The 25,915-nt window shown below is 45.2% G+C and overlaps 1 protein-coding gene and 1 non-coding gene across 2 annotated transcripts; both read right to left on the bottom strand.

Annotated features, from left to right (window-relative positions):
- Nucleotides 1-4,879: 4,879 nt before the first annotated feature.
- Ppp1r8 (protein phosphatase 1 regulatory subunit 8) lies at nucleotides 4,880-23,804 on the bottom strand. The gene is made up of 7 exons (XM_034503951.2): nucleotides 23,659-23,804; nucleotides 21,462-21,522; nucleotides 14,963-15,116; nucleotides 13,187-13,407; nucleotides 11,168-11,312; nucleotides 10,029-10,093; nucleotides 4,880-6,157 (listed from the first exon to the last, which is right to left on the bottom strand). The coding sequence occupies exons 1-7, from the start codon at nucleotides 23,712-23,714 to the stop codon at nucleotides 5,804-5,806; spliced, it is 1,056 nt and encodes a 351-aa protein (XP_034359842.1). The 5' UTR covers nucleotides 23,715-23,804; the 3' UTR covers nucleotides 4,880-5,803.
- LOC117709694 (small Cajal body-specific RNA 1) lies at nucleotides 18,811-18,975 on the bottom strand. The gene has a single exon (XR_004606938.1).
- Nucleotides 23,805-25,915: the final 2,111 nt, after the last annotated feature.

Below are 25,915 nucleotides of genomic sequence, written 5' to 3'. Positions count from 1 at the left end.
AAACAAAAACAATCTTACCAGCACTCTTGCCTTTGGTGTTGTGGGGTAGTCACCAGGGAAGACTGCTCAGACACAGATTTAAGGCAATAGTCTTTATTAGCTGACTACACCGAGTGTTCTGGATCCCTGTGTAGCACCAAGCCTTTCTCAGGATGAGCTTTTAAGCACATAAACCATGTTCTGGGTTGACCCACTTCAGTTAACAAGAACAGTTAGCCAGAAGCCGAACTACAGAAGCCAAAAAACAAACAAACAAACAAACAAACAAACAAACCAACAAGGTTAGTATGTTTAGAGAATTTCTCAGAACCATATGGATTTTGATGGATTAGACCTGTATTTTCGTTCTGACAGGTAGTGCTCTCTCCATGCTGAGTTTCACAGACAGAATGGCACTTCCATCATGGAGTCGGTTGTGCTAAGGGCTTAGAGCAAACTAAGGTCTGGGGCCCTGTTACACAGTCAAATGGTTTCTGATTGGCTGGAGACAACTCACATTGCTTCCTGGAAATGGAGACTGCTTCTTTCTTTGTCCCTTGGAGACAGAAAGCCAGGGGCCAACTTGACATTTTGAAGAGAGTTCTATCCACAGGGCATGGGAAGAAGCCTGGCTGTGAGGGTTGGAGCACCAGCTGAATCCAGGTAAGGCACAGGAGAGTGAATCAGAGGGGAGAAACAGGAGACAGGGGGATGGCCCGTGAAGGCCTGAGAAACACATGGAGCTTGTAAACCATTAGGTTGCTTGTCACTGAGAAAGATGGAAGGCCTTCAGAGCACTCTCAGCAGAGACCCAGCTGTGACCAACTGAGTCATAGTGGGACTAGAGACTTCCTGGAGGGCACAGTGGCATAGGGAAGTGGGCACGAACTGAGGTAGCTGCTAAGGACTTACAGTCAAGACATTTGCTTTGTTTTCTTGCATTGTAAGAATAATGTCCACCCCTTTGAGATGGGCTTTTATGTAGCCTAGGATGGCCTGGGACTTACTTCATAGCCCAGGATTTCTTTAAATTCCTCCTCCTTCTATCCAGAGAAACCCTATCTTGAAAAAAAAAAAAAAAAACAAAGAAATTCCTCCTTCAGATTTATTATGTGTAGTATTCTGATTGCATACATGCCTGCAGGCCAGAAGAGAGCACCAGATCTCACTATAGATGGCTGTAAGCTGTCATGTGGTTGCTGGGAATTGAACTCAGGACCTCTGGAAGTGCAGTAAGTGCTTTCAACCTCGGAGCCATCTCTCCAGCTCCAAACTCCTGATTCTTCTATCTTCACTCTCCAAAAGCTAGCATTAAAGGTATGTGCTACTGGGGCTGGAGAGATGGCTCAGCAGTTAAAAGCACTGGCTATTGTTCTTCCAGAGGTCTTGAGTTTAATTCCCAGCAACCACATGGTGGCTCACAACCATCTAGAATGAGATTTGATGTCCTTTTCTTGTAGGTATACATGCAAATAAAGCACTCATACACATAAATACATCTTTAAAACAAAAAGGTATGTGCTACCACACCCAGTGTATGTGGCACTGGGAAATGGAGCATCCTTAACAACCTCTCCAGCAACTCAGCTGCACTCCCAGGTCCCCACAGACAATAATGCTGCCGTGAATGAACCAGGCTTGGATGTCAGCACTGCGTGGTATCAACAGCAGGTGAGCAGACCGATCCCACAGCACTGCAGCAGCAGCTAAGGTGTGGCAAGGAGAACCTGGAGTCTCTTTTGATGGTCGTTATAAACACCCCACCTGCCCTTCCTGGTACTACCCTGGTCCAAGTGTGGATTCAGTACTTGAAAGGTTCCCCTAGGCCGGGCGGTGGTGGCACATGCCTTTAATCCCAGCAGCACTTGGGAGGCAGAAGCAGGCGGACTTCTGAGTTTGAGGCCAGCCTGGTCTACAGAGTGAGTTCCAGGACAGCCAGGACTACACAGAGAAACCCTGTCTCGAAAAACCAAAAAAGAAAAGAAAAGAAAAGAAAAGAAAAGAAAGGTTTCCCTGCCACCAAAAGGCCCAGAGATGGAGCAGATGGGTAGGCAATGGGTAAGAGAAAAAATCAGAAAGGGGGCTGGAGACATGGCTCAGCAGTTAAGAGCACTTCTCTTCTTCCAAACACCTGTAATTCCAGCTCTAAGGAGCCTATCGCCCTCTTCTGGACTCTGCAGGCACTGTGCTTGTGCACGCAACACTTTCTCCACCACACATATAAACAACACTCTAATCTTTTTTTAAAAAATCAGGAGGGGAATGAAAATCCTAGACTGTCTCCTGTCCTGGGAATACAAAGGGCAGAAGCAGTCAGGGAACTGTCTGCACTGTGGTATCTATCACTGTGGGTGTGTGTACTAAGCCTTGAGTGATCCATCTGTAAAGTGGGGACACTTCTGTCCTCCTTTGGGGCTGCTGGAGGCAGAGGCAGGTGGATTTCTGAGTTCCAGGTCAGCCTGGTCTACAGAGCGAGTTTGAGGCCAGCTAGGGCAACAGAGAATCCCTCTCTTTAGAAAAACAAAAAACAAAACCAAAACACAACTGAGACAGGGTGTCTCTAGCTTTGGGGAATCTAGAACACATTATGTAGATCAGGCTAGCCTTGAACTCTTTAGAGATCTGTCTGCCTCTGCCTCCCAAGCCTGGCCTATATATGTATGTATGCATGTTCATACATGTGTGCCTGAATGTTTGTAGCACTACATGCACACGGAGGTCGGAGGTCAGAGGACAGCTGTGTGCAGCAGACTTCAGGAACTCCCACCACCAGGCTTGGGCAGCAGTGCCTTACCCACTGAGTCCCCCCAGCCCTCCTTTTTGAGGCAGTCTTGCTATGTAGCCCTGGTTGGCCTGGAACTTGAAATCCTCCCAACCCAGACCCCCATGTTGAAATTAGTGTGAACCACCAGATCCAGGTGGATTTTTTAACTAGCAGGGAGATCCTTCTCGTGCATTCCAATTCTCCAGCAAAGCTTGTGAGGTGGCCTCTGCTCCCCTCCAGCGACTGACCATCCCACTGACATGTTCTCCTTATGATGGCTCTCACAGCGGTTCCTCTACATGGAAAACCTCCGTCCTCCTCTTCTGGGTACAATTCTTCAGTGCTCAGCTACAGTGTCATCCGGAAACCATGTTGACCTTCTAGGTCTTGGTGGGGTTTGCAGAGCTTGTCCAGCTTGCTCTGAGGGCCTTGTGGTTTAGACAGTTTAGCATAGCTATTTCTTTCTGGCTTGTCTCAATCAAGGTCTCACCTATCCCAGGTTAGATCTTAAACTCATGAAACTGAGGAGAGGCTGGAGCTCGTCATCCTCCTGCCTCCACTTCTCAATCGAGGGAATTACAGGTGAGCTCATCACACGCAGCTGTAATTAAATACCTTTTGAGGGTGTGTGCATTCCCATGGAGTGTGTGCATTCCCATGGGGCTTGCATATACTCCTCCATTATTCTCCAACTCAGTTTTTTGAGTGTCTGAGCATGGAATTTTCAGATTTGGCTTGACAGGATGGTCAATGAACTCTGGGGGAATAACTGTCTCTGCCTCCTACACTCCATCCCAATGCTGGGGGTTATATGCCTATCCTTAGTTCTTGGGGTATGAGGGACTTGGACTCAGATTCATGTACTTGTGTGCCAGGCACTTTACTGAGACAACACCTAGCTCCTGGATCCTTTTAAAAAATGTTTTATGTGGCCAGGTGGTGGTGGTGCTCGCCTTTAATCCCAGCACTTGGGAGGTAGAGGCAGGCAGATTTCTGAGTTCCAGGACAACCAGGGCTATACAGAGAAACACTGTCTCGAAAAACCAAAAAAAAAAAAAAAAAAAAAAAAAAAGTTTTATGTGTATGTCTTTGTACGGGTGCCCTTGCAGTCAGTCAAGAGGGTGTTTGAGTCCCTAGAATTACAATTAAGTTGTAACCACTTTACTGGGAACAGAACTGGGGTTCTCTGCAAGGACAGCAGGTGCTTTAACCTGAGACATCTCTTTAGCCAAACATACTCGTTTTTATTCATTCAGCTTTGAGACTGGGTTTCTGTGTAACCCTGACTGTCCTTGGTAGACCAGGCTGACCTCAAACTCTGGGATCACCCTGCCTCTGCCTCCTGAGTAGGAAGATTAAAGGCGCTGGATATTTTTAAATTTCAAAACAGGAGAGAAACCCGAGACAGTCAGGCCTAATGGAGTGGCAGCAATGATCCAGATTACTTCGCTTGGCTAAGCAGCCACGCAGACCCACACTCAGACTTCACTCCCCGATGGCACCAATAGACAAGTTAATTTGAACAGAAAAGTCACCGCGCTGTAAATGGCTCCAGAGGATATAGGAAGGACCTCGGGGATGACTGCACATTGTCGTAAGCCTTTGCTTCAAAGAAGGTATCTTCATGAGTGGAGGACTTGCCTGCACAAGCTGGTGAAGCCAATCTTTTGTACTGTGGTTACAGAACTCCACTCTTTACAGTCACTCGTCCTCCTGACCATGCACGGGTTTGTTGTTGAGGGTTTGTGTTGCCCAGGCTGGCTCTAAACTCTTGATGCAATCTAGGATGATGCTGAGCCCCTGCTCCTACTGTCCTTAATCCCCAAATGTTGAGTTCACCTGTGCAACTGGAACTTGGTCCCTTCCTAGAAAGCTATATATATCTGTACAGTGAACGAGACTCTAGGACACCCCAGCCTTAATGTTGCCCACACCTCAGAGGGTCAACCCTCTTCAACCCGAACCTTGAGGTCTCAGGATGGGGGTTAGAATATCTAATGATCATTTTTTTATTCTTTAGGGGCTAATTTTATTTATGGTAATTAACAGGGGTGGGGGATCAGGGCATCAATTCGCAGGAACTGTCCTAAGTCTGACAAATGTCCCCTGGCAACAAGACTCAAGACCGCACCCAAATGACAAAAGTTACATTTAATTTACAATGTAATAAAGGTTACAGGTAAAAAGCTACACTTAAAGCAGAAAAGGCCTATTACACAAATGTACAAGTCTGTACAAAGCTCGTACAAGGGTTCCTACCTTGTCTCCTGCTAGCCAGGTCTATTCTGGAGGTCTGAATAACCAGAGCGCTCCATGGGGGGGGGGGGGTGTCAGGGGAGCCTCCAAACCAACAGCTGAGCATGTTCTAACACACACCTGGTCCTTGAAAAGTCGTCCACCTGTTCACCAGGAACCGCCCCAGCTGGTCACTCTTTAAGGAATGGCTTCATAGCAAACACAGTGAGGCCACAGGGAGGAGCTGCACTGGAACTAAACGAAGTCCAACAATACTATACAAACCCATCAGCCTGTCCTGTGACACTGGCTACAGATGAGGGGAACTCAAAATGGCCTTATGTCACCAGACAGGACAGAGAAAGGCCTATTAGACCTCAAAACCACGGGCACAAGAGGACATTTGTTTACCCTGTGATTTAAATGAACAGTGTCAACCAGCCTGGCATTCATGGCAACCACCCTGTTACCTGGGTCTCACAGGAAAGGGAAGGGAATACAAAGGAGGCTCCCACCCCTCCATAACTCTGGATTCCAGCCGTGAGCGACTTCACATAAATGGTCCTAGTGGGGGCACAGGGGGTCAGGACTGTCTGCTCAGAAGGGCCTGGGAAGCCTTTCTCTACACTTGAAGTGTTCTGACTCAGGTCTTCACTGGGACTTTAGCCCCACCCCTAGTCTCAGTATTACATGGTTAGGACCTCAGGAGACTTTCTGAAAGACGATACTGCACACATGGAAAGTTTTCTCCCTAGTTCAGTAGCTCCCCTTTGTCACCCCTCCACCCCTCCCCAGCCCTCCCCACCCTCTCCATAACCAAAAATATCAAATCAGTAAGGAAGGTGTGGGCTTCTTGCCCGGCCAAGCTTCCTTCGCGTATTTCTTCTTCTTGGGTTCATTTACAGCTTCAGGGTTATAGACTGCGGGGTTTGGTGTTGGATTTATGGTCACTGCTGATGGCACAACAGGAGTCAAGTCCACATCAGGGGCGAGGTTTGGGTATGGCATGGGCAAGCCACCAATGAGCGCTGTCCCATGAATGCCATGCGGTTGGGAGCCTGTTTCACTGTGTGTGGGGGGCAGGCCCCCGTATAGTCCTCCGCTGAAGGCAAAGTTCTGCATGCGCCTGCTTCCTGATTCCTCCAGGCCTAGAGAGCCAGAGCCCTCCATCCGCTTCTTCTGTGATTTGCCACAGGAGAGAAAACAGAAAGGACACATGAGATGCGGCCCTGGTGGTTCTCCATTCTAGCTACAGAAAGCTAACATTGGGGAAGGTCCCAGCGTGCAACCAGGTCTGTTTCTGAAATCGCAGGGTCAGATACCATCCAAACAATGGCTCTTTATCTAAGACAGGGTCTCTCTGATACAGCCCTGGCTCCTAGAACTCACTCTGTAAACCAGGCTGGCCTCAACCTCAGAAATCTTTCGGCCTCTCAAGTCCTGGGATTAAAAACCTGGCTTTTGGGAATTTGGAATGAAAAGCAGAGGCTCAGGGTACCACAGAGGCCATCCTGGGGCAAGACCTCACTGCTCACCAGCTCTGACCTACAGTGAGGCCGCTTTAATTTCTCCTCAGGTAACCTGGTCTCTATGCCCAGGAAGTCACTGTGATGTTCACCCAATTGGCATTATGTACTATAGTTTTGAACGTCTGAACCAAAGCAATCCTCCTGTCTCTGGCTTCTAAGTAGCTGGGAACTATATGAGCACCCACCACTAACCCAGGTAGGTGGCATCCCTTTTTTATTTTTTCGAGGCAGGGTCTCTCCACACAGCTCTGGATGCTGTGGAACACATGTGTACTAGGCTGGCCTTGGGCTTCTGCAGGCGTGGCCACCCCTGCCTGCCTTTGAAGTCCCAATTTTTAAAACACATTTTTTTTTAAACATTTAAACAATGATTTAAATAAGCATATGTGTGTCAAAAAACCATGTCGGGTCACTGGTGGCCTGAGCTGAGTGGGAGGAGGCTGGTTTTGAAGGGATGGTGGTGGCTAAGCACATGCACCCAGATGTTGAAACTCAAAACTTTCATGTTTCATTATGCATGTGCATGTGATGCCACAGTAACACTGACATAAAGCTACTGCTGGTTTTGCATGTTAACAGAACATTACAGAAGAATGGAGAGATGAAAGGAGCTTGGGAAAAAAGCATCAGGATATGGAATCCTGCAGAAAATAATCTCCTGCTCGTCTTAGCACCGTGTACACCACCTTGGGAAGGAGCTGTCCTGTCTGAGACTGCTGTTCCATCTAAGAAGTTTATTTATTATGTGTGCACATGTGCAAATCTGCCACAATACACAGATGCTAGAAGGAGGACAAGCTGTAGGAGTCCTGCTACTGGGGGATGGGGGTTGAACTCAGGATGCCAGGCTTGGTTGTCAAGCACATATACCCACGGGCCATCTTGTTAGCCACTTTTTAGTAAAAGTAGCTAGGCTGGTCTTGAATTCAATCATATAGCAGAGAATGACTAAACCCTTGATCCTCCTGCCTCCGACACAAAAGTGTATACATTATAAGCATGATTACACCCTAGAGTGCTATTATTATAAAAACCTGAAAACTTAGGCTGGAGAGATGGTTCAGTGGTTAAGAGCACTGGCTGCTCTTCCAGAGGTCCTGAGTTCAATTCCCACTAACCACATGGTGGCTCACAACCATCATTAATGGGATCTGATGCCCTCTTCTGGTGTGTGTCTGAAGACAGCTACAGTGTACTCATATACACAAAATGACTAAATCATCCTTAAAACAAAACAAAAAAACCATGAAAACTCCTAGTTTTATTTTTTAACTTAAAGATGAAGCAGGAACTCTTGACAAATCTTGTCAATTTAATATAAATGGGTTCTACGTTGTGGATTCAAAAATCTGTGGATGGATGTTGCGGTCAATCTCTTGCCCATAGGAAGTCCATAGAAGAAAAGACACAAGTCAATAAATATCAAATGAATGCTGCATGCCTAGATTGGGCAGATTTACCATTAAACTACACTATTCCCCGGCTAAGAGAGCTCTTAACAACTTGCAGTTTCCTAGGTCAGTTGTCTTCTTTCCTTCCACCAACTCCCTCTGCTTCCACCAACTGCCAACTCTCCAATTTGTTGCGGTAAATCTCTTTGTTAAGAGCTCTCTTAGCCGGGGAATAGTGTAGTTTAATGGTAAATCTGCCCAATCTAGGCATGCAGCATTTATTTGATATTTATTGACTTGTGTCTTTTCTTCTATGGACTTCCTATGGGCAAGAGATTTACCACAACAGATGGACATTTGGGGAAAGAAACATCTGTCCTGGGAATATGTAATCTTTCCCCCATTTCTTCTTATTACTTACACAATAAAGTGTAATGACATGTTAACTTATTCTGCACTGCTGGACTAAGCTACAGCCCTGGCCTAGCCTAACAACCCTTACAGAGGCTTACCAGGTATTAAGTACTAGTAACTGAGCCAGGCAGAGGTGTCGCACACACTTTTAATCCTAGCACTGGGAAGCAGACACAGGTGGATCTCTAAGTTTTAGGCCAGCCCAGTGTACAGTGAGAGTTCTAGGACAGCCAGGGCTACACAAAGAAACCCTGTTTTGGGGGCTTGGGGAAGGTACTTAGACATTTAAAATGTGAAGAAGAACTGGGAACAGTGTAAGTGGAGGAGTTTTTGTCTAGAGAACACAAGGCCTCGGGTTCCATCCTCAGCACCTCAAAGAAGTAGAGCCTGTCTGGGAAGAAGTCCCAGGTTATAAGCAGGTATGTCCTTCCTTGACTGGTTAGAGCATCTGTGGGCTGTGGTACCTGGCTGAGAATGTTGTCTAGAACCCATTCCTCACAGGCATTGGAGATGACTGCGTTCTAAAGACTAAAACCCAAGCTTCCCCCAGCACTGCTGATGAGCCTCTTGCAACAGCTCTGGGCGCCTCTGTGATAGGTGTCTTCTCACTGGAAGGGCAATGGGCCTCGTTTAGGCAGTTCTACCCACCAGGAAGTTCAATATACTCAGTCAGGGCACCCTGGTAATCTCTACTTCTCCATTCCTAAAGATACCTGACAGGGGATCTAGAGGGGACCCTCAGTGTGTGCTACCCCTGTGCATAAGGTAAGGGCATGGCTAGGGGTTGAAGAAAGAGCTCAGTAGTTAAAAGCACCCATGTTCAGTCGTCTCCAGCACCCATATGGCAATTCACAACCATCTGTATGTAACTCCAGTTCCAAGGGATCAGACACCCTCTTCCGACATCTGAAGGCACTAGATACACATATCATACATACCTATACATATATATATACATACATACATACATACATACATACATGCAGGGAAACATATATAAAACAAAAAAAAAATCTTTGAAAAGGTGTGACAATCATTTTTTAAGAGGACATGGCAAAAGCCACATGTTAAGGCTTCTCCTTTATCCCAAGTCAGCAGAGAAGACAAAAGGAAAGGTGGCCTTCTGTACCCTAAGGAATGTAACTACACTTCCAGAGCAAGTGGTTAGCACACTGTATTCTGGTTGGCTACCTCAAGTCCCTCTGCGGTACTCTGGTTTCTGAGACACAGGTGAGGGGAAAGGTATTCCCAAAGAATGAAAAATGGGAACAGAGGGCTGGAGAGATGGCTCAGCAGCTGAGAGAGCACTGGCTGCTCCTCCAGAGGAATCAGGTTCAGTCAGAGCACTGACACAGTTCTTAGTTCCTACATAGCAGTTCCAGGGAATCCAATGACCCCCTTAAGCCTCCTGTGACACCATACATGTATGTGGTACACATACATACATGTAGTCAAAACACTCATACATACAAAAGAAAAATAAATTAAAAATAATTTTTTAAAGGGAGAGAAGCATAGAATTTATGTTTTAAAATTACAAGCGGATTAACATTCATCTATCCATAACAAGGGTTTTCTCCCTTTTTCTTTTTGTACTGCTGGGATCCAAACCAGGACTTTCTAAGTGTATGCGCTAGAACTGAGTTATATCCCTAAAGCGGGGTTTGGAGACCAGACTACAGGCCACCTCAAATGCTCACAAAAGGTGCTTCCTACCTTGACTGGAACCACCGCAGTCTGCACCATGTTCCGAAATCGACCAACAGACGGATCCACGTCCTCTGCAAAGAGACATGAGCAGGGTTGGGAGGCTATGGGATCATCAAGCCAAACATCAAAGAATCAGCTCATTCAAATAGGAAAATACACCCAATGCTAAGGATCTCATGTGCTAAGCCTTCCCAACAGCTCCACGAGGCAGGGACCAGTGCAACACCACCAAGTACACGAGGAACAGAGCAAGGCAGGTCAAACAGCAGACATCACTATCCTAGTGATAAAGTCACAGGCAGCCACACACACATGCCTGTTTGCTCGTCAGTTAGAACTCAGAGCCAGCGCTTTGGTCCCAGCTCTCACTTGAGAGTCTGGGTGGCCCATTAAAGCACCTTCTTGTCATGGCTTATGACACGCACTACTACCCTAGAGAACATCTTGCTTCACTCCAAAGGGAGTGAATATTAAGGTAGGTAAGGGACCTGCTTCCATCTCTCTCTTCTAAGCTGGTTTTTCTGTTTTCTGTAGGCTAACTCCCTGGTACCCACAGGCTCTGGTTTCGGCCTACTGGAGCTGTGCTTCACTCCGTCCTCTCATACCCCTGCATCCAGAGGATTCTAGACAGGGCCAAGAAGCAAGGCTTAGCAGTTCAATCAGGACTGCACAACACATCTGGGAGAGTTCTAATCTGCATACTGGTAACTGGGGTGACTATCCCCAACCTTCTCTTAATGCAAGTTTAAAATTGCATTTGATTGGTTTCTATATATCCTGATGGCCTGTGATTTAAATGAAGTAAAACCCCCAAAGTCATTGGTCATCCCCTGTCTCATAGCCTACCATGGCCTGGCTGTCAGTGGATCTTCCATAGAACTTGAACGTTGCTTGCACACTTGCAGAGCATCTGCACACACGAACCCTCTACCAGAGCACTGGAAATGTCACAGCAGCTCAAAACACAAGCACAGTGGCTGGGAGGCCGTGCTCGCTTCTGAGGTCCATGCAGAGCGTCTGTCTATCTGTCTGTCTCTCTGTCTCTCTCTGTGTCTCTCTCTCTTCTCTCTTCTCTCTTCTCTCTCTCTCTCTCTCTCTCTCTCTCTCTCTCTCTCTCTCTCTCTCTCTCTCTCTCTCTCTCTCACCTGGGTTGATGATCTCATCATCCTCACTGAAGGTCACCCTGGAGTTCTTCCTCTTCCTCTTTGGTCTCTGAATGTCCAGATTTCCCTCCTCAATAGTGAGGGTTGAAATCCGCTTGTTGTGGGCAGTGTTGAACTCTGTCAGGTTCTAAGCCAAAGTTCACAAAGGAAAGACCAGAATTAGTACATCGGGAATTTCATGGAGAAAATACTAAATAATGGGCAAAAAGACATTTGGGGCTTACTCTGATCTCCCAAGGTCAGCAAGACAGCCTTCTGTATTCAAAGGACTCACACTGTCCTAATTAAGACTATTAATAGAGAAAACACAGAACATCCGCCTTGGCCATGAGAATTTAAAAGGAGGTGAAAGGCTGCGAGCGAGAGAGAACAAGTCACCCTTGAAATGAGGGTATAGCTGCTTACTTTCCTAGTTTTGAAGGAATGCTATTATGACTCTAAGCCAAGAATTAAAGGAGAATTAACTGGAGGAATACTAAGATTTATGCTAAAGTAACAAAATAGATGAGAACAACAACTGAATGCTTCTCAGAGGCTGGTCTTAAAACCACCCTGGTGTGTGTATTCGCGCATGCGTGCTAGCATGTGCGCTCATATGTGTGCCCGTGTGAACGTTATGTGTGATGTGTACACGCATGTGGTGGTCATGGTGGGGCAAAGAAAGACAAGATCTATGTAGACTAGACTGGTTTCAAATTTATAACAATCCTCTTGCCTCAATGCCTGCAGTACTGAGGTCACAATAAGCCACCACCTGTGACTGTCTCCTCCAACACTCCTAAGGACACTGGCATTGCATTTAATTTTGGCAGACTCCATGCTACATCTGGCTGCAGTTGCATTCACAATCCCCATTCATCTGTCTCATGATGAACAAAGCCTTTACACTGCTTCCGGCTTTTTTCCCAATTCCCCGGACTTTTCTGACCTGCACTGCAGCTGAGGTACTCCAAAAACCCAGACAGGGGCTAATAGAACCGACAGACAGGGAGGCACAACAGCCCGGGGCAAATAGAGTGACCACCAAGGTCTTTATATGTGATGCTACTTCTGAAGAAAATGACAACTCAATTTTTCTCAGTAGCTAGCCTTTAAATTACCCCCAGTTCCATGTGGTCGCTGGGAATTAACCAGGGACCTCTCTGGAACAGCAGCCTGTGAACTTAACCACTGAGCCATCTCTCCAGTCCCAAAGAAGCCTAGTTTTTTAGAGATCCCCGCACTGTCTGGTCAGTACCAAAGGGTTAAATGGAGGAAAATTGTTGGCTTGGTAAGCTGGTGTTTTTCAATAGAACTTTCTGTGAGGATAAACTTGATAGTGTTCCATGGGTATCCAAGGCATGCGTGTCTGTCTGTCTGTCTGTCTGTCTGTCTGTCTGTCTCTCTGTGCATATGTGTGTGTGTGTGGATAACAAAATATGTAGATTCTCAGATGCATAGGCAGTCTCCCATACCTACTGCAATATAAATGCTGTAAGAAGTTCTATTGTCACAGAGACTCTCCTAACACAGTTGACTGAATTCCCAACATGTTACCCCTAGAGAGACGTGAAGATGGAATGCATGTGGTCAGTGACGGCTGCACTGGGCAGTGCAGCTCAGTGCAGTCATCAAGAATGGAGGAGACGGGCTGCAGAGACAGCTCAGCAGCTCAGAGCCCTGACTGCTCTTCCAGAGGACCTGGGTTTGATTTCCAGAGCCACATGGTGGCTTACAACTATCTGTAGTTTCAGGGTACCTAATGCTATATTCTGAACACACACAGAGGTAAAACATTCAAACACATAAAATAAATAAAATGTAAAACAAAACAAAAACTAAAATAGAAAAATGCAATTCCTTAGTCTCGGCCTCTAATAGCCAGTGAAGGCGCACACCGCCTCCCGGAGGAGCTAGTGCAGGGAAACCTGGTCACACAGCTGGCCATATGCATCACAAGGGCTTACAGACTGAAAAGAGCCTCCTGATGCCACAGCACTGAAGACACCAACACAGACTCACATCCAGCTCGGTCTCCTCTTCGGGAAGTCCCAACAAGCCCTTAAGCTCGTCGTCCTCTCCGCCCATCTTCTCATCTCCTTTCACAGCCGATGGCAATGTCTGAGGCTTCTCTCGCAGAGTGTATGCCCTCGTGGAGGCACCAAATGAGACCGTAGAATCAATGGGAATCTGTTGAGGCTTGTGAGGTTCCAGCCGAATGTGACCCAAAAAAGTGCCATGAGCTGGGAAAGCAAATCAGAAGTGTAAGGAGAGGCAGAGCAGAAGCGGCCAGCGCTCCAGAGCGGAAAGCCCCACCTCTGACCCGCAGGGAGTCAGTCGGTCAGCTCCCACAGCACAGCAAGCCTGCCCTGCTGACAGTCTTTAATGATTCAGGATCATGAACACAAAAGCACCTTTTTTAAAAAAAAAACAGTACTAGGGTCAAACCTAGGGTTCTGCTCATCATAGGCAAGCACCCTACCATTGAGCTACAATAGTAGCCCTGGGTTTTTGAGTCAGGGTCTCACTACATAGTTAGGGCTGGCTTTCAACTTAGTATGTAGCCAGTTTGAAGTCAAAGAAACTATGTCAAGCAGACTGACTGAACTCACAATTCTCCCGCCTCATCCTCCTGAGTGCTGGGAATATAAACAGGTGTCACTAGGTATGCAGAGAAAAAAAAACCAACTTGAAGATGAATATGCCACTGGGTCCACTTCATCCTGTCTTATGCTAAAGCATGGACGCTCTGAATTCCTTCAGTGGATTTATTACACACCTTAAAATCTGCTGATCTCCACATGAACAGAATTGCCTGGTCTCTGCTGCCAGAAAGGCTTGGTTCCATTCTGAGTCCAACAGAAATGGCTCCAACTAGCAGAAGCCATGATCTCCAAGGCTCGAGGTACCCATCGGTTGTGGTCTGCCCTCTCTAGCTCCAACTCTAAGGACCATGAAAATTGCTGGTCTGGCGGCATTACGCTTTAGCTTTTCCCCAGGACAGCAGAGATTGGCCACCACAGATGCAATGTCAGTGCCAAGGCAAGCCAAAATCCTACCAGGGATTTTGAATGTTTCCATGTCAGCATCTCTGCATGTTACGGAATGGAAAGAAGAGATGAGAGAAGTACTTGTAAGACAAGGCTCACCCAGTCTGTATGTAATCAGACCGAGCTGTATGTCTGTGTATGCTGCAGGGAGGGTGGGGGAGGGAAGGGCCTAACCTGACAAGCAGAGGAAGAACAATTGTGTATTTTACTCTGTTTATCATGGCAAACAAGTAAACTGTAGCAGTCCACAGTCCAGTCTCAACTGCATTTCTGTAGATTATTTTAGGCAAACTATAAAAACTTATTAATTTCAGTGTACTTACAAAATTAAATTGTTGTAATTCAGTTAAAGCAAAGTGTATCTTGGATAAATAACCTACTGTAAATAGTAACTGCTTCTCAAACCAAGCATTCTGTAAACACCCTGCACGCACGGCTGCATGTTAATGGCTCTACTCAAGACTTCAGCTTGACCTGGGTCATCCGGCCTTATGAGCACTTGAACATCAGTATTTCGAGTTCCTCCATGCCATTTTCATTCTCTATACACAATGTCTCCCAGAAGAATCCCCAAACTATCTTTTCTCCTTAGTCAACTATTTCAGGAGAATAAAAGAATCTCAGAAATAAAGAAGAGATGATTAAAATTTAAAAAAAAGTTTTCCCAAACCAAGAGCCCAGACAGCCTTCCCGGCCCCCATGGATGACAGGAGCAGGGGATGGGGTGGGGTGGGGACTGTGTACTTACTGCTGTTGAGATCTATCAAGAAAACTCTCTTCAGGTGCTTGTGGTACACCAGTGCTGCGTGGACCCGAGAGCAGGACTGGTGGTCGATAGTAAAGTCACACAGATCAGGGTTCCTCCCAAATAAGTAATACTTCTTCTCATCAATAATCAGCTTCTAAATGAATATGAGATTACATATTACTTCACTTTTACTGCAAGCAAGCTTAGTAGAAACTTCCAGTCATGTAAGTAGAGGGACCTGAATAGCTAAAATGTCTGGCAATCAAGAAAAGCATCTCTCATTGTTCTTTTAAGTTCTAGGGTCCAGGAAGATCAGCATAGGTGCTTTCCTCAGCAAACTGCCCCAGTCTTTTCCACACAAGCTTCTGACCATCGTAAGATCCAAATATCTTTCACACGTGACACACACTAGCTCCTAAACAGCCAGCATGCATTCTTCCTACATCTAGCTAAGGCTAATAGCATGCTAGTCTATTAGTTCACTCCTGGCTCCTAGGGGACATAACTCACCCAGTTCCATGCATGCCACTGAAATCTTCCCCAGGGCAGTGGACTGTCAGCTGAAGAACTGGGATCTGGGCTACTGAGCAGAGAGAAACTGTCCTTGCATTTCTAAGTACTCCTTCAAGTCAGTGACATAAACTTACCTCAAGAACACTCTACGTACGGCCCACCTCTATGTACCCAAACAGCAGTTTACTAAGCTTTTTGACAGGGAATTACAGTTCATTCTCTCTAAATATTATCTTCCACTGTATAGTGCTGGTATGAAAAAACAAAACAAAATAAAAACTGTTCTTAATTCTATCAGATGTAAGTAGCCTCTCCCTATAAGAATTCTTATAATCCTCTCATTCTTTTTTTAAATGTAACTCTAGCTGGCCTGTAACTCTATATAGACTAGGCTAGCCTTAAACTTACAGAGATCCCCCCTGCCTCTGCCTCCTAAGTGTTGGGATTAAATGCATGGGCCACCATATCTTGCTGAAATAAGAATTATACCAAGGGCTGGAATGATCGCTGAATACCTTGAATTCCAGCACTCAGGAGGCAGAAGTGGGGGTAGGGTGGGGATGGGGGTGGGTCTCAGAATTAGAAACCAGCCTGGTCTATAAAGTGAGTTCCAGTACAGCCAAGGCTATATAGTAAAGCTCCATCTCAAAAGAGAAAGAAAGAGGGCTGGAGAGGTGGCACAGGGGATACGACCACTGGCTGCTTTTACAGACAACCCAGGTTCTGATCCCCAGACCCCACATGGTGGCTCATTAACTGTCTGAAACTCCAGTTCCAGGGGATATTACTTCTGGCCTCCATCAGGCACACGGACAGTACACATAAAATGTAGGCAAAACATATAAAGTAAGAAAATTTTTTTTAAAAATATGTGATAACAAGTGAGTACGAAGGGCAGAAAAAGAAAGTGCATTGAGCTGAATCATGCTCTATAAAAAGTTACTATTGTCATCAATGGTTATAAAGCACAGTCACTAGATGAAGGATACTAGGGGATTGTTACTACCAGTTTCTAGTCCAATGTTAGTGGTCTAGCACCTGAGGACCCCATTTAACGTCTGTCTTTTCCCTTTAAACACAAGATCTTAGAAGCTCTAGCTCATATTCCACCCTAGATTCCTAAAATCCCTGAGAAACCAGGAATGATGGCACCACTGTCTTAAAACTTCAAGCTAAGCATGGTGGTGCATGTCTTTAATCCCAGGCAGGTAGATCTGTGAATTTGAGGCCAGCCTGGCCTACAAGTTCCAAGACAGCCAGAACTATACAGAGAAACTCTGTCTTGAAAAACAAACAAAATAAAAAAGGAACTTCAGATGTTAAGGCAAGATGATGCCAAGTTCAAGACTAGCCTGGGTTACACATAGTAAGGCCCTGTTTTAAGACACACACACACCCCAGCAGTAGCACCATGAACACCACCAACAAAACAAACTTCCAAGAAAAGCTAGCACAAAAGCTCAGAGGATGCAAGGCGAAGTCAGTATAAAGCTGGAAATGGAGAGAACTCCCCAGTGAAGCCCCAGTAGGCAGTGCCAGGGACAGGCTCCCTACTTGGGATACAAGGGTCCTCGCATCTCACACTGTGCACTTACCAGCCACACACTTGCCATCAGAGTTTATATTGTATCACTGGCGAAGACAATCCCCTAAGGTTGACAGCCCTTCCATTTGTAGCGATATAATATTGAGACATAACACCCACACTGTAATAATTTCTTTAAAGTAAATAAATACAATTCAAATCTATGTAATTTTACAGTTTAAAATTCCTTTCTTTTTTAAAAAAACAAGATTTCATATATTTCAGGTTAGCCTCAAACTTGCTCTAGAGCTTAGGATGACCTTGAACTTCTGACCCTCCTCCCTCTACCTCCTAGGTGCTAAGATTTCAATGCAAGTAGAACAAGAGCATTTAAAACTGCCAGGAACAGTGGTGAATGTCTTTACCTCTAGGGCAGAGGCAGGCAAATCTCTGTGAGTTTAAGGCTACAGAGGTCTACAGAGTGAGTTCCTGGCAAGAGCTACATAGTAGAACCTAGCAACTAAAAAAAAATTTTTTAAAGTTTATTTTAATTTTATTTATTTATTTATTTGTTTATTTATTTATTTTGGTTTTTTTCAAGACAGGGTTTCTCTGTATAGCCTTGGCTGTCCTGGAACTCACTCTGTAGACCAGGCTGGCCTCAAACTCAGAAATCCGTCTGCCTCTGCCTCCCAAGTGCTGGGATTAAAGGCGTGTGTCACCACTGTCCGGCTTATTTTAATTTTATGTGTTTGTGTGCAATGTGTGCCATGTGAGGTGGAGGCCAGAAGAGAGCATTTGATCCCTGGATACAGGGTTAGAGGTGGCTGAAAGCTGCCCAACCTGGGTGCAAGAAACTGAACTCAGGTCCTCTGGAAGAGCAGGAAGGACTCTCAACTGCTGAGCCATCTGTCCAGACCCCAAGTTTGAACATTTTTAACCACATTAAATAATTCCCTTAATCCACTGGTACTAAACTTAAACCACATGGGAATAAGTATTTTGGGTATTCATAGTCTCATCCCCATCCCCCACCCCATTAAAGCACTTATTTATACCTGAGCTCTGCCAAGCTTAGCTTTAAGATTCAATCAATTCACTGGGCAGTGGTAGCGCACACCTTTAATTGGGAGGCAGAGGCAGGCAGATTTCTGGGTTCGAGGCCAGCCTGGTCTACAAAGCAAGTTCAAAGACAGCCAGGAGTACACAGAAAAACAAAACAAAACAAAACAATCAATCAATTCAAGCAGCTGGGGTTACTCTTCGGACTCGTATCTGGCCTAAAGACCCTATCTGGAAAAGGTGACTGGGAACTCACTCAGCACTCAGGCAGAGCTCTATGCATTTGGATCTAGCCTGATCTCCAGTGAGTTACAACCCTGTCAGGGCTACATGATGAGACTCAAAAAAACAACAAAACCCCCAATTATTCAGACAACACTGCTTTAGCGGTGGGGTCTAAAGCATAGCGCTGTCTTCTAAGGAAGATTGCATGCAGGTTTATCACTGCCCTTTCCAATCATAAGACAGTGTCCTCACAGACTTCTTTGCTAATAATAAGCACAGTGCATCCCCAGCAACCATTCCAGAGTGCAGAAGGAGTGTCAGAGACTGCATTAAGGAAAAAATGAGAGGAAGGGCTCTCATGTCACAGGCACACATTCACCATCAACAGCCTCCCAACACAGAAATGCTAAATGGAAAATAATACATCTTAGAATTAAAGAAATATAATAAAAAGTGAATGAATCATGCTTTGTTCTTTCTGGTTCCTAAGGCTGTGACTTTTGGCTATGGCTGATCACTATCCAAATGTGCCTCTGAGTTATAACTCAGAATGTGTCTTTACACACTGGGCCTAAAAGACTCATGGCTTTTACTTTAATATCGCACTTCTGCAACCCAACTATCACAGCATATCACAAGCCTTTAAACAAGACGAGGATACAGATAGCTCGGTTAGTATCAAGTGCTGGTCAAATCTAAATCCTTAAAATAAATAGACCTAGGCTAAGGGCGATAGCTAAGAAGTAGCACACTTAACTAGAATACATGAGACCCTTGTCTGATCGCTAGCATGGCAAAATAAATACAAACTCATGAACACATGCCAAGTATACACACACACACACACACACACACACACACACCCCTCAGGCCTACTCTTTTAAGAGTCATACAGTGATATCTAAAAATTCTAACTTGACAACGTTGTGCAAACAGCATATGTAGGCTAAGAACATCAGCAGCAGACGGAGACCAGTAATCAGAGGGCACTGAATAAGGTAAAGGGACTTTTTAAAAAAGATTTATTTATTTTATGTGTGTGAGTACATTTTTTTTTCCAGCACAGGGTTTCTCTGTGTAGCCCTGGCTGTCCTGGAACTCACTCTGTAGACCAGGCTGGCCTGGAACTCAGAAATCCACCTGCCTCTGCCTCCCAAGTGCTGGGATTAAAGGCGTGTGCCTCCACTGCCCGGTGTGAGTGCATTGTAATCAGAAGAGGGCATCAGATCTCATTACAGATGGTTGTGAGCCACCAAGTGGTTGCTGGGAATTGAACTCAGGACCTCTGAAAGAGCAGTCAGTGCTCTTAACTGCTGAGCCATCTCTCCAGCCCTGTAAAGGGACTTTGAAAAGATACATCTTTTATGAAGGAATGTAATGTTATCACTGGGCCTCTCTGCCTATTTACTCTTGTTGCAAATTAAAGAGTTACTAAATTCTAGTAACAAAATAGAGTTCATCTTTTAACTTAATTTGCTATATTATTTCTCTTTGTATCTGAGTGTATCGGTAGAAACAGGCAGTGGAGGCCAAGGGGCAACTGTGTGTAGCTGGTTCCTGTTTCCCATGCTTACACGGGTTCCAGGGATCTAATTCCAGTTGCCCGGCTCCTAGAGCAAGCCTTCTACAAGTTGAGACATCTCCCCAGGCCACAGGGTAGATCTTCAAATTTACACTGTTCTATGTGGCAACAACAACAACAACAGAGTTTTCTATCTATGGAACCACCGGTAGTGAAGGAGGTTTTGGGATATTTTTAACTATTTCCTTGAATAATCATTTGGGTTTTGGGTTTTTTGTTTTTTATAAAAGAACCATGACAAATGAGCTGTGAGACTGTAGATTTTCTCTGCTATCACCCCAAAATTACCCCTTACTTTTCAAGCTACCATCTGTAAAATGGCATGTTTTTTTATTGAATGCACCAAGGAAAAATAATAACGCTCAATAACAGAGCTTTGAACTTAATTTCTAACTATGAAATCAGTGTGCTTATTCTCTTTTTCTTAGTAAATAATTATATATCTTAATATAAATAAGCCAGATATGGTGATTCACACAATCTTAGCACTTGGGGGACAGGGGTGGGATTATCACAGAGTCAGAAACCAGCTAGGGCTGTATAGTGACTTCAAGGCCAGTATGGGCTAGAGTGGAAATCTATCTCAAATATAAAAGAACATCTAGCCCTTGGGAGGCAGAGGCAGGTGGATCGCTGGGCTCTATAGCCCAGGCCAACCAGGGTTATAGAATGAGACCCTATCTCAAAACCAGTTCAACAAAATAATACCTAGTTACTCTACTCTAAAATCTGATGTGACTCTAGAAACTTTCTGTAGAAGCTGGAATTCCATTAAACTTTTCCTTTATAATACTTAACTGCAATTATATTTTTTTATGTGTGTGACCCTGTCTCTCAGTTTTTCAGACAGGCCGCAATGTATAGCCCTTATGGCCTCCAACTCACAGGTGCTGGCTTACCTCTGCCTCTGCCTGTGGCACCAGAGCTGGCCTCTCCCTAACTTTAAATGAATAAAGTTTAGCCCCATTTCACTTTCATTTTGACAACTGCCATTCCTGACCACACTACCCCGAAAACTGCCATTCCTGACCACACTACCCCGAAGGAACTAATTCTGAATCTCATGGAGGCAGCTTAAATGTTAGACTCTATCTCTATCATAACCTTCTGTAGTTAAGAACTATGCATCCCACAAACTCCAAGTCAGTGGGTCTCCAGTTTGTGTGAGTGCCTTGGACCTAAGACCTGTTTAAAAAATATATCTTCCTTTGTAAGGGGAAAGGAGGAGAGTAACTGTGGGAGAGTGTCGGGTGCTGGAGAACGAATCCAAAAGGGTTTCCGTATGCTAGATGGTCCCTCTATTACAGAGTGACATCTCTAGCCCCCAGCTTTTAACGGGGGGGGGGGGGGGGGGGGGGAGGAAGTCAAGAATAAGAAGGCCCATGCCTTTATTTACAGGACTGGGAGGCAATCAATCTTTGTTGAGTTCAAGGCCAGGCTGCTCTATATAGGGAGCCCAGGATACCCAGGGCTGACCTTGTCTTAAAAAAACAGAAACAGAGAAGAAAAGTAACATTGCTGAAAACCAAGTAAAGGAGAAGGTGTGAAATCGAATCATAGAGAAAAACCTTTAGAATGGTGCACTTCAGTACCTCAATCAGCTTGTCTCCTTTCACTACGTCCAGATGTAAGCCAGGTGGCGGTTTACCTGCCCTGGAAAAGAGGGAAACAGAAGTCTTCAGGATGACTCCATGGCTGTTCTTTACAATCCGTGTCCCAGCAACACCGAGGCTCTCCTACTAAACTAGCCTAGAGTTAGTTCATATTCAAACAGAAACGTCCTGGATTTCACTGTTAGAGCTGCTTTCTACTTTTGACACTTGCTTCCTAAGTGACTCAATTGTTCCAGAGATTTCTGTGGGTCTGTATTTAGAGCAGCTCCCCCAAAACTCCTGCATTTTAACACTGGCCATGCCATCCAGAGACAATGAGACAATGCAGCTTAATGTCCTGTCCCCTGGAGAGGTTTTTCCTTCTTGTTTTTGGACACAGGGTCTCATGTATCCCAGGCTAGGCTCAAACCTTAGTATGTTTGGATCTGAGGGTGACCTTGAACATCTGAACTACCTACCTCCACCTTCCCTGTGCTGAATTACATTGTGGTGTATGCCATCATGCTTGGTCTAACCTGGGGTTTACTCTAAGATTTACTACTCCTAATATAAAAAAAGAATTAAACCAGTTGTTTTTCTGGGTACAGAAGTACATAGATGAATTCCCATCAAAGGAATCATTGCAAGTTCAAAGCCATCCTAGTTTGTATAGTAAGTTCCAGACCAACTAGAATTACATACAGATGGAGATCTTGTCTCAAAACAAATGTTAAAACAACCAAATAACTAAAACTATTTGGGGACTCATCAATATTATTCCCATCACAAAATAAACAAAAACCATTATCCAGATAAACTCTTGGTACCAAATCAGAGATAATGTAATTAGGGGATTAGAGCAAATCAAAATCACGCCCACGAAACCAAGTTCCAAATGAACAGAGGTGTGGGGGGTACCCTGAACAGGTCTTCCTGAAAAAAATATGTCATCAAACTTTTCTCTACACTTTGCTTCATCATTCAAGAGGATGTGCGAGGGTCAAATCACCCGACACAATTCCTGATAAACACCAGATTCTGAGGTAATGACAGGTGATCTCAAAGAGTCTTTTTATATTTGTCTGGCCCAAATCTGAAATTAGTGCAGCCAAGGACCAATGTGGATAAAGAATTTGTAGTCTGAAGCACATGAATTTGTTTCAGGAAACAGTCAATCATTTGCTTCCTGGGCTTGTTCTTTCGAACCTTCCAGGACCCTTATATTTGCACAGAAGAAACGGTATCCTGTCTATCTAATTGAAGATTCAACACAGTCATCTCACAGCTCCGCTCCAATCTTTTATGGCAGGAGCTAAAAGGACAGGGCATTGAACAAAAGCCCATTTTCTTCAAGATACAGATTGAAGAAAATGAACATTAAAGCCAAAATATATTTTCTGAATACCCTATCATGTAATTGACTCAGGCCTAGGAACTGAGAATGATGCAAGGGTTTTTGCCCTTGAACATTTCAATGTAACAGAAGCCTGAGAAGTAACATGTTAACAACCGGGAAGAGCCGCAACTACAGAAAGGGCTAACACAGATGCATCCTTGTGCAAAACAATTCGTATTTATCCATCTTGCACCCCACTCGTAAACGATCCTACTACTCCTATGAACTTCCCAGGGGAGGAAAATGATGTATACTAACAACTTCTGGTGTCTTTTGTACCGGGCTTCGTGCTGGTCTGGTCAGAGAACAAGGGGAATAGTTCCGCGCCATCCCTGCCCTCAAGAAGCTCCTAGTCCGCTTGCAGGATGCAGCAGACACGGAGGGATGCAGCATCAGGTTGGGCTGGGGTAGGGAAGCTAGCTCGTGCGCGCTCGGGACCTTCAACACCCAGGGGTACGATGCTTCCTGAGAGCATTAGACACTCAATGATGAGTTAAGCAAGTTAGGGGCCAAGGCCTGAAGCACCCCTGTGAGCGGCTGACCTCCCAAGCGCTGTCTAAACTGAATACCTTCGAGCCCCCAAACCTCAGGTTTCCTCAGAGCCTGGGCCCCAGCTCCAGGTTCCTCCACACGTCGCCCGGCCCCTCACAGCGGACAGTTTTCCCTCAATCATTCCAGGATCTTTTTGAGCCGTTCATTTCATCGCAAAAAAAAAAAGGAAGAAGAAAAAAATACAACCTCCCTTTCTGCCCTGGTTAACTCACGCCAAGCCGCTCCAGTCCCAGAAACCCCATCACTAACCAAGTCGGGCAGTCGAACAGCGGGAGGCTGGAGCCGGAGTTCACGGCTGCCGCCATCTTGCGTCTCCCCCTCCCATTTGGCGGGCCCGAAGCACGCCGGGAAACTGGGAGGTCGGGAGGGAAGAGGCGGCATCCCAGCAGCCTGTGCGCAGCGCGGGCGTGCGCACGCGTAACGCAAGGACGCTCTCCTGGGAGGGCCTTTGGTGGAGGGGATTAGGGGTTGATTTTGAAGTCGGCTGTGTTTGCTGGCAGGTCTGGGTGCTCCTTGGTCACCGTGTCACAAGTGGTTTGTACCGAGGTGTGGGTTTCTCCCTCCGTTCTCTTCCAGAAACTCTTGCGCTCTGTAATCTGCATTAATTCCCAGCACCCTAACCTTTCAGGCTTCATCTAGCGGGAAGCAGGTGATCGCTACAGATAAGGGATTGCTCATTTTTTTTTTTTTTTTTTCCTTCCAGCCCTCCTTCGGGAACGCAGCATCCGAAAGCAGACTCCTTACTCATTTGTCCTTTCTGATCCAAGTCTGGAGTGCATAGCTCAATGGTAGTGTGTTCAGCATGCGCGAATGAGGCCACTGATTCAATTCCACAGAACCAGTAATTTTCTGAGGTTTGGAGGCATCTATAGATTAGGCATCTGTGTCAGAAATCATGTAGTCTATTCTTGAAAACTTTGGACGAACTGCAGCAAGGCACAGACTCAAACAGAAAAAAGCGTCCAATTTTTTACTAACTTTACCAATTCTCAAATGTTTAATAAATGGCCCCTTAGGATTTTTCTCCGTGGGTCATAGTGACTGGACTGTACAAGGAAGCGTTAGGGTTGCCATCTTCCTCTAAGCCATTAGCTTGCTGGTTGTAATGGCTTACTGGGAAGAATGTATTTTATATGGATCATTTCACTTAGTATTCCCAAAAGTCAAGACAGATTGATTCCAGAAGAAAAGCTCAGAGAGAGTTATCCAGCCTCACCTTACAAGGAGTGGGATTCAAACCTGAGTCTGTATAAAGCCAAAGGCCAAGCTCTCCTAGTCTCATACGTTTTTGACAACACACCATTTCTTAGTATGCAAATCCCATCTGCCTCTGCTTCCTGAGAGCTAAGATTAAAGGAATGCAACACTATGCCTTGCTAGACAGTAAAATAAAAAAATAATAAACAATCTTCAGGTTTCAGGAAGCAACAGCAATGGAACATGTCATGGTTCCAATATGCTTAGCCCAGGGAGTGGCACTATTAGGAGGTTTGGACTTGTTGGAATGAGTGTATAACTGTGGGCTTTAAAACCCTCATCCTGGCTGCCTGGAAGTCAGTCTTCCACTAACAGCCTTGAGATGAAGATGTAGAACTCTCAGCTCCTCCTACACCATGCCTGCCTGGATGCTGCCATGTGTCTGCCTTGATGGTAATGGACTAAACCTCTGAACCTGTAAGCCAGCCCCAACTAAATGTTGTCCTTAGAAGAGTTACCTTGGTCATGGTGTCTGTTCACAGCAGTAAAACCCTAAGACAGAACATCAAGCTGGATTTTTAAGTTATCAACTTTATTAGGTAGATTACAGATTTTTTCCTCTGGCCTTCAAAGCACAATTTATCCAAAAAGAGTAGCAATTAATCAGGTCATTTATCAAATCATTTAGTAAAGGCTGGGGATGTAGCTCTGTTGGAAGAATATTTGCCCAGAATGGCAAAGCTACAATCAGTATAGAGTCTTGTGTAAAAGTGGATGTGATGACACCCACCTATAATCTGCAGAGTTCTGACTCTGGAGGTAGAGATGGCAGGGCCAGAAGTTCAAAGTTACCATCCTCTCCATAGCCAGTTGGAGGCCAGCCTGAGCTACAGAAAACCCTGTGTCAATGAAATAAAATATCAAGCCTAGCCTACCGCAGTGGTGCACCCCTTTAATTGAGGGATATGGCAAGCAGAGAGGCAAATGGAGTTCCAGGCCAGCCTCATCTATATCGGGAGTTCCAATATAGTCAGGGCTATAGAGATAGATCTTGTCTCAAAAAGTAAAATACAAAGGGACTATTAATACACTTCCTCCCATTCAGCTCTGTGAGCCCAAGGACCAAATCGATTAGGGAGAAAAAAAAAATCCTAATTCTAAACTTGACTTTAAGGAAATGATCCCATGACTTCCTTTTTGAAGCACAGGATATGATTTTCTGAGAAGTAATGAAAGAGTTGCAAAAATGTAACCTGTTTGTAAAGATTCTTTTAAAATGTTGTGAGCTGGGTTGTGGTGGCAGATGCCC

Source organism: Arvicanthis niloticus, chromosome 5 (assembly GCF_011762505.2).
Source record: "Arvicanthis niloticus isolate mArvNil1 chromosome 5, mArvNil1.pat.X, whole genome shotgun sequence".
NCBI classification, from domain to species: Eukaryota; Metazoa; Chordata; class Mammalia; order Rodentia; family Muridae; genus Arvicanthis; species Arvicanthis niloticus.
Note: the sequence above shows the minus strand (reverse complement) of the source record. Positions and strands in the feature narration are given on the sequence as shown.